At 39.5% G+C, this 16430-nt stretch overlaps 1 protein-coding gene across 3 annotated transcripts in view; it reads left to right on the top strand.

Annotated features, from left to right (window-relative positions):
• STARD13 (StAR related lipid transfer domain containing 13) overlaps positions 1 to 16430 on the top strand; it is a 375055-nt gene that overhangs the window by 75356 nt on the left and 283269 nt on the right. The window contains exons 1-2 of one of the 3 annotated variants that reach the window (XM_067562975.1): positions 1864 to 1952; positions 2521 to 2658. In XM_067562975.1, coding sequence (XP_067419076.1) covers positions 1950 to 1952; positions 2521 to 2658 — 141 coding nt within the window. In that variant the 5' untranslated portion in view covers positions 1864 to 1949. Of the gene's footprint in view, positions 1 to 1863; positions 1953 to 2499; positions 2659 to 16430 lie in introns of those variants that run through there. The other 2 variants (XM_067562979.1, XM_067562980.1) reach the window with 2 other exon arrangements.

The raw sequence follows: 16430 nt of genomic DNA, 5'->3' as shown, positions 1-16430 counted from the left end.
GTAAAACTTATTTACCATGTACAGAAAACAATACACACTGCTAATGAATTATATGTAGGATCACGGGGGATGAAGTGGGTAGCAGCATTTTTCAGTGCTGACATTTAAATGAGGATTTACTTGAAAACTATATTCTAAAAATTTTAAATGATTTTTTAAAAGAAAATGTTAAAGATTTTTCATTTGTCATGTCCTGTTTTGAATCTGTATAAGCTGCAAGTTGCTGCTATTCAGTTTCACATGAGGAAATGGCACAGGGAATATGACTCAATATCTGGTCAAGAGAAGTGGGAGGAAAAAAAGTCTACCAGGCATCACATTCTTTGCTGCAAAATTTTCTCTCAGACCATTTTTTCTTTTTGACAGGCTGTAAGTATCACCACTCAAAAGTGGTCTAGCTTTCAGCTGAAAGTAATATTAGTGCAAGCTCACTCATTTTGGAAAACTGTAATTAGTAGTATGGCTCCTCTAAATTTTGTACGTTTTTCCCCTTGGAAAATATTTTTCAGCATTTCCTACATTTGTACATGAAATATAACATGGAAACTAGGCAAATTGTTTAAACATTAGTGGAAGATACTGTGCATAGCAAAACAGCAGCAAAGAATGCCTTGTGTTTTAGTACAGAAAAAACTCCAGCTCTGAGAACCATGAATCCATCTGTGAGTTTTTATGGTCTCCTATCAGTCACAAATACAGTACTGATATAGGAAAAAGAGGAAAAATATAGACAATACTGTCTGCTTTGTATTTGACAGAATTTTCAGTAAAACAAAACTCTGCCTTCAAATGATATATTTTTCTTAGTTTGTCTGTCAAAATAACAAAGCATCATATACTAAATCCTGGTCCTGTTGTTTGCTTTCATTGCTCCAATCCTACAACACTCCACCCTGCAGCCCCACGAATGTACCAGAGGAAATAATTCATTACTGGCATAGATTAGCAGTAGATTATTGCCCCCTGAAGCCAGTGGAGGGACAAGGAATGAGCTGATTTTAAGACTCAGTTCTCTCCCAGCTTTGCTCTTGGGACAGCATAGCTGCCCCTTGCTATAGGCTGAAAGTAAACTTCCTATCTAGCCCTTAATTAATAAGCATAACATAAAAAACATTATATATATATATATATATATATATATATATATATATATATAATTTCACCTGTGGTTTTTAAATGGTCAAAAATCAACAAAATATAGATTACATATATTAATTCTTTATAAACACATATAGCTTTATTTTCATTGTAAAAATAAAATTGTTGCTGCGATATCAAGAATCAGTTAAAATAATAAATCAGGAAATGGAAATCTTTAGATTATAGCAATTCATGTCAGCCCACCTTGTATTATTTAAGGTAGACATTTTTCAACATACACAACAATATATTAAGCCACAAACATAAACAGAAAAACTGGAACAGAAGATACTACATATGTGGAGTGTGGCTGAGTTAACCTTGTTATTGGAACATAAATTGTTGTGTTTCTTGACTTCTGTTGTTTTAAACCCTTAATATTCCAAAAAGATTAGTATATTTTTTTCTTTTATGTTGTAACAAGATGACAAATGGAAAGGTTTTGAAAAAATGTGTGGGCTGGTGTGACAGAGTACAGGAAGTGAACAGGTGAGCCTGCCCTCTTATCACTCAGATGTTAATTAACTTTCCCTTCAGAAAGCTGATGGAGGTAATTAGACAATCAGGTTGGCCAGCTGGATGGGATAAGAAGCCAATTAGTCCATCAGCCCCCTGCTGATAAAGAGGCAGGAAGGAAATGCTGCAGGGATGAAGGGGGGGGGATGACTATGGCTAGTTGAGCTCAGTAACACAGAGGCCTCGAGGCAGGGATACTGCTGTTTCCCTTAGGTCCTGGGGAGATGGCTAAAAAGTGCTGTTGGCCTTGTAAATAAACTGGAAAAGCTGAAGTGAACTTAAAATAAAAGGGCATGGTGAATGCACAACCACTTAGGTCTGTGCAGTTTCTGTGGGGAGAAGGCAGGAGAGGAGCTAGGGCAGCTAGAGATTACAAGTTGTTTTTGTACTTTAGGATTGTCAAGACTATCAATTTGGTCTATTGTGGTTTGGGGTAGGTCTCAGAGGGTTCAGAGAGGTAGATAGGGAGCATTCTTAGTCTCTAATTTGAAGTGGTAAGGATGTCTGATTCTTTAACAAAGAGATTTTTTCCTAACTGTTTATAGGATGTTTGAGTAAGTGGATGTGGGGGGGAAAACAATTTTAAAGAACTTGAATAAAAGTAACTTTTTCCCTCTCAAAATAGCAGGTTTTTTTTGTGTTTAGTATTTGTTGTATGTAATCCTATGAGTCTTTTTTTTTCTATAGAGGCTTCCAAAAAAGGTAGACAAGACCTGAATTTCTAATATAATAAGTAACTTTTCAGGCTTGATTTCTACTATACATCATCTAAGCTTAAAGGATACAATCTCAATTGTATTTTTGTCTTGTCTTTTTTTAAAAGACATTACTTTTTTATTGAAGGATTCATTTATCCCCTTACAGTGCCCTCTTAAAGTGGAGACGCATCTTCTTCACAAAGATCATCGAAGAAAAGGAATCTGTAGGAATAAGAGGGTAGCCTACCAGGATTTAGATGGCTTATCAAGTTCAGGGTCAACTGGCGCACGACCAAAAACTGAAGTAAGTAGCTATTGTTTATATTATGGCATATTCTGGCTTCAGTTCTTTACCATAAGACTTATTATGCCTCATTTAAAATCTTCACTGTATTTAATTTGAAATAAAAATACAGTTTACAAATGTGCATCACACCTGTAAATCCTTTTACCATAGGACTGGCAGGTGTTCCCAATGCAACATGTCTGTGTATTCAAATTAAATGAGGTTTGGATTAGACCTCAAACATCCCAGTCTTTTCACTACTTTTCTACTAGCATGTTATCTGTCTTTATTTTGTCCATTCACTATTTAAGAAGAGCTGAAATCTTCTGGGAGTCTTTCCATTGACTTTAACTGGTTGTAGCTCAGGCCCAAAACTTGGATCCACATCTGAATATCTCCTGATTTAAAGGCTGTTCAGATCTGGAGTTTGGCTGGTCCTATTTGTAATCAACAGCATTAATTTTCTTTTCTTTTGTGAGATGGCATAGGATCTAATCCAAAGCCTATTGACATCAATCAACTTCAACAGACTTTAGAATAGGCCCATCATAAGCGAAGTATAGTGATGTTTATGTAAACCTATGGAAGGACAGTGATTCTAAGATATTCCTAGTGACAAAATTGCAAACCTTTTTACCTGTCATTCACCATTGCTGGCACCAAAGCAATTGATGGTCATTCTCTTTCTGCTAATGTCAAGTAAAAGTATGCACGTAAGATACATTATACATCAGGTTGTCCCTGGGGCGAACTGGGGAGACGGAACCCTTTATTACCTGCTCAAGCAACGAGGGGGTTACTTTTATCCATAATGGTATGTAAATATATACATTTCCAGCAACTCCCCATAGACCCTTATTTGGTTACATTGACACCTATAAAATGAATATTAACAACTACATAACGAATACAATTATACCCATCCCTGTTTGTTTACAGGATTACCATACAGAGGTCAGGCACATCACCTTAAACCCTATAAATTTTACACTAACATTCTTTGAAGTAAAGGTATGCCTGGGGAGAAGAAAGATAATGCTTTCTTCCCACCAAAGACCTTGTGCAGGAGTGGCGATAGTTAGCCTCAGTCTCATCCCCTGTGCAGATGGCCAGGAAGTGAGAAAAAGAAGAGAGAAAACAGCCTCTAACTAGAATTCATACCAATTAGCAGAAACAAGGTTTGCCCGTGCCTTCACCTCGTTCCCTGTAACTTAGGCCTGACCATTTGTCCAGCTTTTAACTCTTTACTCTACTACAAAAGATATATCTTGTTAAACTTAAAGTATACTATGACCCTTCTATCATTGTATGATGTGCATAATACTCTGTAAATTCTGAATTCCATTAAAGCTTCAAGGTCTGTCACTCAGACAGAAGTTTGAAACTTTTGGGGCCCACTTGTTCGTTGATTGAAATACACTAATGCAGTGGTTCCCAAGATTTTTGGCTTGAGGGCCACAAATATAATTTTTTACAACCCTGAAGGGCCACCAGTCTATCAACTCATAAATGTATTGATGTGTGTGTTTATATACATCAAGGACCACAAGTCACTACATATTTGAAGTAAACGTTTTGATGCTATTGTGCTCATTTTTACATTCACTATTTTACACCTACAAATTATTCACTATATGTCACACATACACACAGAGACAAAGCACTAGTGTAGATGAGTGACTGTCACTACACACTGAAGCACATGGCCTGGCAGCTAAGTCACGGTGGGTTGCCTGCTAAGTGCAGGCCAAATCGGAAGGCACTATTTTTTTTTAGAGTCCTGTCCCTCTCCTCAAGCAAGGTGGGTCCTGGCTGCTCCACCAGCAGCCATGCCCCCCGCCCCCACTGCAGCTAGACAGAAGGAGTTCAGTGAGTAGGCTGCCTCCTTGCTGATCTCCCTTCCCCCTGGCTGTAGCAGGGAAACTGCATGCATCCTGTAGCCCTGTGTGCTCCACCTGGCTACCTAGGCAGTGGTTCCCTTCTGCAGCCAGGGGGACAGGAGATCAGTGCTTCCCTCCCTCTGGCTCCAGCAGGGACCCCACCACCTAGGGGCACCCAGGCAGAGCACTTTACCGTGCTCCCTGCTTGAGTCAGGGGAGTGGAGTGCTGATCTCCTGTCCCCTTGGGTGCAACAAGGAGCTGGCGCTGGTCTTGTAGCCCTGCGGCAACACACTCCACCTGGGTCCTTAGGTAGCAGCTCCCTTCTGGAGCCAGCAGGATGGAAGCAGCAGGCCACTTTTGCCCCCGGGCCATGGGTTGGAAACCACTGCACTAATGTATTCTCAGGAGAGAGTTTCTTCTCTTAGCTAAGTAGTTTTCTGCTTCTCATTTTTGCAACTGCCCAACTACTTTAGTTTGCTCAAGTTATTAGATCTCAGAAATCACTAGAGAAAATGAGATTTGACTGCACTTTACTTAATCTTTTACCTTAGTCAGATGTTCAGGCAAGCACTGATATCTTTGCTCATGCTCCTCACTACCACTACAATCCAAATAACTTTGTAGTGATGTTACAGTAATTCTGTTCTTTTTCTAAAAGTGTTTGTTTGCAGTGGAAAGTGGTAGAAGAGAAGAAATAAGAATGAACTAATCATCATCTTTCCTGATCTCTACAGTCCCTCCTAGTATTGTACTTCAAGGAATGTTGGTATAATAAATAACAAACTCAAAAGTTCACTGATACAGGTCATACATTGTATGGAGTGGTGTCAGTGATAACAGAGTAACAGTAATGTAAGTTAGAATGTACTTACCATTATTTACAATAGAGTCCCTAGAATCATACAGTTCAGAAATTGAAAAGATTTATTAGATAAGTCATCCACCTGAGGTCCAGGTAGGACACTTCCATACAGTACACTTTTTAGCACTTAATCAAAGTCCCAAGCGTTTTGCTGCATAGCAGCTTACTACATGATTTCTGCAAAATGCTAGTGGCCTTCTTAGTAACTCAATACTATTAGCTACTGCTGTAATTTGGACATAAATAATGAAACTTTACTTTGCTCATTTTTTTTCTGGAAAACAAAACATCTTACTCTCTCTTTCAAAATTAAATTTTAGTTCATGTGGTCCTTTTTTCAGACAAAGAGGGAGGAATAAAAATAATGCACTCTAGTTTGAGACTGTATATCTGTTAAAAAGCTATTTCTAAACATTATTTAACCCAAATAAAAACAATGTATTTTTAAATGGACACAACAAAGTTATTTACATTTTTTTAAAAAAAGGGGGAGGTTGGTAGCCAAATGGGAATGGGCCTAGTTCATCATTTTATTACTCCAGTTTTATCCCTGTGTAACTACATTGACCTCAGAGGAATTACACAGGCAGAAAATTGGAATAATGCAGTGGTAAATCAGACCCAACATGTTTTAATACACTAATCTTTTATCTTTCAAGATTAGAGTTCAAATCTTGGAATGAGTCATGAGTCAAAAAAAAATTTAGCTCTCAGCCTAGCCCCTATATATTCCCACACAACTCCTCCACCCCAAACCTGCAATAATTTGTCATGATTAGCAAGCTCACTTCAAGAGACTGATGTTGGAAATTGCAAGTCAGAAATGAAATGTGTTGGCAGAGCTCTGCAAGGGCTTTCTTATATGATGCCTGACACAAGCTAGTGCTGTTAGCCCCTCATTTTCATGAATATAAAGTTCACTGACTTCTTTAAGAGTGATAAAGTATAAATGAATGTGGCAAATTCAGTTCAGGAACTATTTTGCTTAGATATATTTAAATGAACATAAATTCATTGCAAGTTTTCTGACAAAATACAGAACAGAATATTTTTCTGGCTATGAGAGGGCTTGTCCTAGAAAAGAGTGTAATAGTTGTTTTAATGAGATTTCCTAGAAGAAAGTAAAATAGAAGACATAACTGAAGGTGTCATGATATTTTATATGCTGAAAATGCAGGAGAGGAGTTAACACAGGAAATACTATTTGTGAGGCACTCCCTGTATAACTTACTTCTGTAGATAAAACAATACACTGTGCACTACATGCTTCATGGACCAATAAGAAAACAAGGTTATGTATGCAGAGACCAGTTGGTTTCCTTTAGCTGTAATACATCTGCCTTTAGTTCTAACACTTAGAATAGTGATGATTGTGATATCTAACTGACGTTAGGCCAGTGCTTTGATTTCCTGAACTACCTGGTTCAGAAAAAGGAAAACAACAAAAATGTCCTGTAATCTTCTGTGCTGAAAGACTTTCTGCTTTTTTTAATAGCAAATATCTGTACTAATTGTTTTCTCTGAGACACTAGTTAGCTGCTGTTTATAAAACAAAAAAATTGGTGTTTGAGAGAGAGCTGATATCGTCTACCATTGTTCAGATATGTGTAACTAATGATACTGTAGCCTATTGGTCAGTATATATTACAGGTCCCTTATTGGCCAGCACAATATTTGTGAAGGTAAACCTATAATATGACAATTGATATGTGATAACTATTTATTTAAAGCCTTCTACCAGAATCTGAGGATCTTTACTAATACTGAGTTGATCCTCACCACATCTCTGAGGTAGGTATTATCATCTCCATTTTACTTTTGGTGAAGGGGGCAGGAAAGCCACCTTCCACCCACCGATCTTGGGGATTATAAAGGGCTGAATCAGCCCTCAGTGTCACTTAGATTAGCTGAAATATTTTATTAAATATGTCCATTAACTAATAAAGACCACATCACTTACTTAGGATTGGCCTGAGCATGGTTTGCTCTGATTTTGCCCCTATCGTGTCCCTATGCTTCTAGAGAGAGTTTGTGGGGTAGCATCAGCTACATAAAATGTATGCATCCTGGAAGAGCTCTCTTGGCTGCCTCTTCATGGCTATTTTCCAGCCACGTTGCATGAAAACATGCAGTCAATGTGCAACGGCAGTCAAAAAAGCAAACAATGTTAAGAACCATTAGGAAAGAGAGATAATAAGACAGTAAATCATTAATGTCACTATATAAATCCATGGTGCACCCACACCTTGAATACTGCATTCAGTTCTGGTCATCCCATATCAAAAAGGATACTTTAGAACTGGAAAAGGGATGGAGAAGGGCAACGAGTCATTAGGTGTATGAAACAGCTTCTATATGAGTAGATTAAAAGACTGGGATTGTTCAGCTTGGAAAGAGACAACTAAGGGGGGATCTGACAGAAGTCTATAAAATCATCTTCAGATAACACCAGGGATATCTTATCGTCAGATAATTTCATTAGGTGATCCCTGGTTCTTATCAGGCAGCATGTTTAAAACAAGCATAAGGAAGTACTACTTCACACAACACACAGTCAACCTGTGGGACTCATTGCCAGGGCAAGTTGTGAAGGCTAAAAGTATAACTGGGTTAAAAAAATAATTAAGTTCATGTTGAATAAGTCCATCAATGGCTATTAGCCAAGTTGGCTAAGCCTCTGCCAGATGCTGGGAGTGGAGGACAGGGGATGGATCACTTGACAATTGCTCTATTCTGTTAATTCCACTTGAGGCATCTAGCATTGGCCACTGTCAAAACAGAGGATATTGGGCTAGATAGACCATTGGTCTTACTCACTATGGCCATTCTTATGTGCCTTATGTTTCTTATGATCTGAACACTACAAATCAACCAGAATGGGAGTTGAAGATCTGACCTGGAGTGATTGAACCACAAAGGTTTGGAGCCTCATTTTCATTCAAAAATCATGTGTGCATATGCATGCCTACTTGTTTTTGCAGAGGCTGGAGATTTGTGTATTACATAGCCAGAAGAGCACCTAACTAGTTATGGGCACATCCAAATCCTTGGACTTGTTTATGCACACATGTAACAGAGTATGTGTAGATCAAACATGCAAATATTTATGCAGAAATCAAGTCTTAAGTGACTTTCTGGGAGTTGCAAAGAAAATCTGTAGCAAAGCTGAGACTTGAACCCAAACTTCAACCCCCAATCCTGTGCATTAGCCATAAGACCATCCTTCCTCATAAAGAACAATGGATAACACAGATAGCTTCCAGCCTCTGCCAATGGAAATCTCAAGACACTGAGTATTGCCAGTTGTATGGTTTGCTTTCATGTCTGTCTTTGATGATGAGGTTCATCGTGCTATTAAATTAGTTAGCTGGAATTTTCATAGTGGAGTTGATTTTTTTTTTTTTTTCCTAATAATTGAAATTAATAGACCTTTGAGCATGCTACGTACGTAAAGTTTTGCTGGAAAATTACGACAGAGTTAACTTGGAAATAGCCAGCCTCAGCAAACTCTGTAGGAAAATTCGTTCGTCTTGTTAGATTAACCATTGTTAAATTATTGAAGCTTCCAAAATTTCTTTTTCTGGTAGAACTAAACTTGCTAATTTCACCATGGTTATGTTGAAGGAATTGGCTTCAATTAAAAAAAAAAATCACACTTGTGTCTGATAGTATGTTACTTACTATCATTAAAGATATCTAATATGATGCTGATAACATTTGTTCTTGTTATTGAACATTAATATTGCAATAACCTCTGTAGTCAGCATGAGGAGCCGAGCACACTAAATGCAGTACAAACACATACGAAGGCGTGGTACTGTGCTTGAGGTTTGCAGACTAAATATAAAACAATGTGTGAATGTTAAGTAGATGCTTTCTAACAAGCTTTGCAACCAAGGCATCTGTAATATAAATGGAAAGAGATGAAAAGACAAGTATTTCTCCTGTTAGTTCAGTTTGTTTGACTGTGTATCTGTGAATGCTTTGTACATGGTCACTTTCTCATCTCTCCCATGTGCAGTCAATCAGTTCCCCCTGCTGCTTCTGTGGGTCTTTCACACAGTAACGGGGGGGAAAAAAATCCATGTTTTAAAACATAGGATCTTGTAACTGAAAACTATAGTACTGAAATGATTAAACAACATCAGCAATCCCTGTTGTCTACCGGCCTAGCCAGAGACCCATGTCAAGATACCCCCTCCCCAACCCACCCCAGGCAGGTTCTGAGCACTACTGCTTCCCATTTGGGAGGTGTGAGGGCTGAGGCACAGAGACAACAGAGTAAAGTAGAGGCTTTGCTCTCTCTCCCCTTCTGTCTAAACCTCACTTTCTTGGCTGACAATTCTGCGTGGAGTGACTAAGGCCTTCCCTTTGCCCAGCTCCATCTGTGCTCTGCTCTGCACAGATTCAGTTCAGGCCAGCAGAGACAGTTGTCTGCCATCTGGTACCCCAGTGTTCTAGAATGTTCTAGAAGATCAAGTTATCCCTAGAGAAGGATGACCCTCCCCTGCCTCAAGAGCAGGTCAGCACCTTGGCCATAAAGGAATTTGATGCTCTTGGGGAAGCAGTGTCCACAGTCTTGGATTTTGACCAAGAACAGAAGCCCCCCAGTAAGAACCTGAACTATGTCCAGGAAAAATCCTACTTCTGCTTCCTTTGGGAATTGTCCTAGCACTCCTTGACAATCACAAAATTTGCTTAGAAGACAGATTTCCACTTTTAACACAGTGGTATCCAGGTACTTGTACATATTAGAGTGCCACCGTTCTTGTCTTTCTCATTCACACTGTATCCAGCATGTACCTGCATTAATTTTGCAAAAATCTTGTGGTACTCAGAGTTTTGCAGGATTAAGGACTGCAGGATCAGGTCCATTCTCCCTGTTCACTTGTTTCCACTACCTCCAATCATCCAGCATCTGCCTTCATTCACAATTTTCTCTGCAAAACAGACCACATTGCATTTAATACTTCACAGCTATTCTAGCATAGAGAATGTCACTTAGGCTAGGTCTGTGATAAGAATGCTTGGCAGTATAGTTAAACTGGTATAGTCTATCAACAAAGCGCTCCTAGGGTGCATGTGATTTATATTGGCAAAACTGATATTTTACTGGTAATCTTATTCCAGCTTGTCTCACCCCCCTCTTACCCTCCAACCTCGAGAAAACTGTGCTTTCACCAGTATAGCTTGTTTTGGTCAGGAAAACTGTCAAGACCAAGGGCTTTTGCTGGGATAGCTTTGTTGATCAGGGATCACACCTCTTCATACCCCTGAGGTATGAGAGCAGAAGTCTGTAGTGTAGATGTGGCCGAAGAGTGACTGAGGACAGTCAGGGTATGTCTACACAACCTGCTGCAACAAGTCTTTCAGCCCAGATTGACAGACGTGGGCTAGTGGGGCTCATGCTAGCACTCTAACATAATGGTATAGACCAGGCTTTGAAGTTCCAACTCAGATTGGAACTCAAGCTCTGAAGTCCACCCTCTCCTTAGGCTTCAGAGTTAAATTTTATTGGTGTTCAGTAGAAGTTGCTTTGCTTCAAGTCTGTCATTTAAAAAAATTAATAAAACTAAATACTCTGTATAGGAAAGCTGCTCCCTGGAAGTTTATCAGTTTTTCCAAACAGTCCAAAGTTGAGTGACCAGAGGTGAGTCCAAAGGGACACTACATGATGTTGGCACATTTAAAACTGGATTGGACAAAACACAAATAAATGTAGTGTAGGGAACAATGCCAACTTTGGTAGGGAGAGGGACCGGATGACTTAAGAGGTCTTCTCTGTTTCTTGAGTCTGTCTATGCTGATGTAGAGCCAAAATCTCCCCCAGATACATACACACAATAAATCTCTTCGAAATACTCTTACTTTACTTGCACCGAGATGTTTTAGTAGGGAGGTCTCGGCTCCTTCTCACACCATAATTCAGCAACATTGCACGCACACGCAGCTGGATTGGGAAGTGGTTTTTGTTTTTTAGTGGTGGTAACTTTAGACTGTGTACTGAAAAGATCATGTGGTTTCATGATTGGAATTGACAACTATTTGAGATTCTAACCCAAGTATAAGGGCTATTCTGATTCATTTAAGGGCAAATCCTGAAGTGCTTGTTCAGTCCTTACTAGAGTTCGTTGAAAGATATTCGACAAATTTGTTTGATTTTTCACAACGTTCTTTGAATAAAACATTTAACATGTTTTTTCTTCATTTGCCCAGTTCTAGGTTTTGCTGAGGCAAAACTTCCACAGAAGACATTCAAAGTTATTACAGTTAATGTGTCATGGACTTTTTATGATTAAATCCCTCAGTTTGTAGAAATTAATATCTCCTCATTTTAAATTATATCACTCAAATTATTTGTGTTGCCATGTTATGCAGTTTTCCATACCAGGTGGAATACTTTTATTTTTCAAAATTGTTTACAAAGGCTAAGGAAAACATTGCGTTAGAGCAATAAAACCATAACATGGATATGGTTTTCAGGGAAGCTTTAAAATCAGCTGGGCTTCTGTTGGAGCCCGTCAGCAGAGACTGCCCAGAAAAAGTACTAAATCAGTGCTTCTCCTGTGCAGTCTAGCTTAGCCCAGCCCCTCACACAGCTAGTCTAAAGTACTTGTCCAGTTCTATGGGTGGAACAGAAGTAGGATTCATAAACTGCATCCAGTTAAACTTTATTGCAAATTTGGGTTTTACAATTGTAGCCACTGTATATGGGGGAAACTGCCATAAAATTATTCCAATATGATTTGGAAAATAGCATAATTACAAACAAAATTATAATTGTTCATAGTTATTGGCTGTCAGACCAAGAACTGTCACTTGAGTGTTATGCACTTTGTGTAGATGGATTTTTCGTGACATTATGTTCTTGTGAAAAATCCATGTCATGTATTGTAAATAATAGATATTAAAGTTGCTGAGCTACATTTCAGCCTTAGCACACTCAGTCTTTGAAGATTAACAATGTATTTCTAAGACAATTTACAAACTCAGTAGCAAGAGACTTGAGGTGTAAGTTGTCAGACTAATATCTTTTATAAATCCAGAGCAAGAGGAAAACAAGAACTGAACTGATATATATATATATACACACACACAAATAAGAACTTCATTTCCCCTACAGATAACTATATATTCAAGTGAACAAAGGAAGAAATTGATTTCCCTTTTCATCTATTCACAAACTGAACACTAACAGCTAAGCTCATGTGCGGCTAGATTCAGCGCATTGTTTTTTGACTGGGTGACAAATGCAATTCTCATTTGCAATGCCACAAATAAATAGACTATGGACCTTATCCTATGAGGTACTAGACACATTCAGCTCCTAATGGTGAGACATGAAGATGCTCACAAGATTGGTCCTAAGAGATTCTCTAAACATGGCTTTGCTAGTGGGATCTGAAGATACCTTCCTCCCAGAGGTAAACACAGCCGTTATTGCTACACTCTATTGATCACTAGCTAGATAGATAAGATATATAGTCTACTTACCATTAGTCTGCCCCTGTTATGTATTTGTTGACCCAATGTGACAAAACAATTAGTGAGAATGTTCTTCCTGTTAGTATAGTTGAATCAAAGACATTTACTCATCAATGCCTTTTTACTGCATGCTATCATGCCTTTTTACTGCAGTGGTCCCTATTTTGAGGCCCAATCTTTTCATGAATAAGGTTGACAGGAGTTCCTTTGGTTGCGTGGGACTGCTTTATAAGTAAGAGTTGGGCCCTTTGTCTTTATCAAGAGTTATTTGGAGGAAGAGAAAAGATGAGAGATTTTAAATGTACTACAAAGATTGTGTAGACAATAATCTGGGTCAGTTGCAATGGTCCTTGCATGGCTGCACAGCAGGTTGAGGTGTGCAAGAAGCTGTGCAGCTGTGGCAGGACCTCTTCTAATAGCAGTTTCCATGCTCCCTACACTCTGGGGAGCAAGGACTACCAGCTTCTGCTCTCCACCCTAAGGAACAAGCAGAGACTCCTCTCCTCACCAGACCAGAGAGACAGGTCAGCATACAGAGTGGAGGGACCCAATGTTCCACTAAGGGATAGACCAGATTTCACACCTGGGGTAGCTCTTTAATAGATTGCTCCCAGCTGAAGCATAGTCTCTCTTGTGCTCCTCTTGCAGAGGTGCAACTAGACATAGAAGTCAGAACCCCACTGCTCATATATGGTATCTCTCTCAGCAAAACATGGTGATTGACAATACTTTTCAACTATTCTGACCAGTATTCAGAGCTTGCATTATTACTCATTGCAAAGTTAGATATTTTTCAAGCAGTTTTCTTTGTCTGTATAAGCCATGTACCCTGAAGCTGTAAAGGATAGGGAGCTCACTATAGGTGACCCGGACAAAGAGTGAACAGAACTCCATGGGGGAAGGAGCTCTCTGCCACCATCTGTTGGTGAACAGAGGAAAGTATGATTACAGAGTTCTTACAGAGAGATTAGAGAATTCATTTGCATAAGCTTTCTATCTAGAAATACTCCAAGTAACGCTTAACGGATGTGTCTTTAGAGATGTACACAGACTCCAAGTTGGTGGGGTAGTGGGACTGAACTGAGAGGACCAGACTAAACATTTCCTATAGGGGCTAGAGACAGGCCTGCCCAAGAACATTCCTGAACTTGAGAGCTGCGCTAATTACTGACACCTAACTGTAAGTGGGGTGAAGTGGAGGGGTGAAGTGTTAAATGGATATTTGTGTCTTGAATATTCATGCCACTTGGTGGGGAATTAAGATAAAGGGTTATAGCTAAGGATACTCTGGGTGTGGGCACTTACTTATTATTCATATATTGTTGCTCTGATTTCCTAAATTGATGATGTATTCCCTAGTCTCTTAATGAAGTATTTCATTGTTTTATATTCAGTGCTTGTGAGAAGTGCTGTTAGGGCCACCCAAGGAGGACATTTAATTTTTCTGTCTGTGACAGGGTGCTGGTGGAGCACTGAAGGTTAAGCCAGCCCCTTGCCACGGGAGTCCTAATTAAATGGGGAATGGAACCAGTTGAGTGAGCCTGCAGGGACTGGGCTAACCAGGAGCAGCTGTGAGACTCATTCAACAGGCCCTATAAAAGCTTACAGGAAGGAGCTCGGGGGCTGACCAGAGGCTCACTGAAGGGAGGTAGTAAGAGCAGTAGCTGGAAGGTGCAAGGGATCAGCCTGAAAAGGAGACTCCTCAGGCAGAGGTAGTGAGCTGCCCTGATCTGGTGGCTGAGACTGAGTGGCCCCAGGCCAGAGACTGTACCTGTAAATAGTTGGTGGTGGGAAGAGCCTGTAAATAAAGAGCACTAGTGGGAGCACAAAGCTGCATCTGCGTGTGGCTTGTGGGAGAAAAAGTCTACAGCAGCAAGGGGGAAGCATGGACTCCTTTACACCATGATTCTTGGTGGGCATTTAAGCTGGTGGTGGTTCTTAATTTTAAGAAGAACCCATAGACATTTGAACCCAGCCCTTGTTGCTTTGGACAACACTTGGCTGAAGTAGCCATGTGTCAAAATTGTAAACTTCTTTAAATCAGCAATTTCAGTTTTACAGTAATTAACCATCTGATATACAGAAAAAATATCCAGTGAAATACAGACACCTGAGCCTCCTGAACTGAAAGACATACTAGTTCAAATTTCTGGAGGCCACAAGCTAGCCTTTGAAATAGAACATTAAAATTGTCAGTGATTGCTGTCATCTTGGCCATCACAGCAGGGATTGAACTGGACACCTTCAGATCTAAAAGCTCAAGTAACTCCAACTGTTTAAGCAAAAGAGCAAGCTCTGTAGCTAAGGGCTGTAACAGAATCACATCCTATGTCCATTGGGCACAGAACAGGGTGCTGTAATATACATTCACCAGTGAGTTATCTGCACATACAATTCTATAGTTGTACACACTTCTGTGCACTTTAAATACTTTTCAATAAATTGACATTCATGCAAAAGAAAAAGCAAGTGCCACCTAGAACTTCAGAGGTGAAGAGTGGAATTTATTCTGAAGTTCTATTTGGAAAACATTATGCAAATTCTAAGTACCCTTGTTACCTCTTAGATTATACAGTGATGGTCATTCTAGAAATGCCTAAGATAAAGAGACAAATCAAATTTGCACATGCAAATTGAATAGTTAGAGATCTAGCTGCTTTGCAAAAACGTGCACAAATATTGTAAGTGAATGCAAATCCAAGAATTGGGCATACAAAAATGTGCATGTTCAAAATTGCATAGCCTAAAACTGGAGCTCACAATTTTGAATTTAGATTTAGAGACTATTTTTGAAGATTTGGGCCATCAGACACATTCTGTTAATTTCAGTGGAAACCTAGTGCAACATAGCAGGCCACTCCGGGTTGTCTACACTGCAAAAAAAAAAAAAAAACCCCAAACGCACAGCAGTGAGTCTCAGAGCCCAAGACTCAGGCTCGCAGGGCTCAGCTATGGAACTAAAAATAGCTGTATAGATGTTCTCGCTTGGGCTGGAGCTTGCACTCTGAAACCCATCTGCCTCCCTGGGTTTCAGAACCCAAGTTCCTGCCCAAATGAGAACTTCTAAATGGCTATCTTTAGCATGAGCCCAAGTCTGTAGACCTGGGCTCTGAGACTCACTGCCATGTGTTTCTTTGTTTCTTTGCACCGTGTAGACATACCCACTGTTTCTTTTGGGTAACTGGGACTATAGAATATCAGAAGCAGAATGCAGAGTCTAGGTACAGAGGTCAGGATTCAACCACTAGGTGTAGAGTGGAGCTCAGTGTTCTATACAGGGCATTTAGGATGAGTCTAGCAAGCTGTTCTGTTAGATGTTTTCTGTGTAACCTTCTTTCATTTAAAAAAGATCACTTCTTGTTCAGTATATAGATAGAGGTGAAATCTTTCTTTAAAACAAATATCAACACTGATGTTGAAGCAGAGGAAGAACAGCGAAGGGATTAAGATAACCAGGCTGGCACAAAACAAGAGAACCCTGTGTTTTGATTGAGATGGTGTTCAAATGTATGGATATATTCTCAGCTTCTCCATGTTTGACTATAATAGCTACACATTCCCC

The sequence above is a fragment of the Emydura macquarii genome, unplaced genomic scaffold, assembly GCF_026122565.2.
Source record: "Emydura macquarii macquarii isolate MOO-44397 ecotype Brisbane River unplaced genomic scaffold, CSIRO-AGI_Emac_v2 contig_2473, whole genome shotgun sequence".
In the NCBI taxonomy this organism is placed as follows: domain Eukaryota; kingdom Metazoa; phylum Chordata; order Testudines; family Chelidae; genus Emydura; species Emydura macquarii.
The sequence above is the reverse complement of the archived record's forward strand: the minus strand, read 5'-3'. Positions and strand labels throughout refer to the sequence as shown.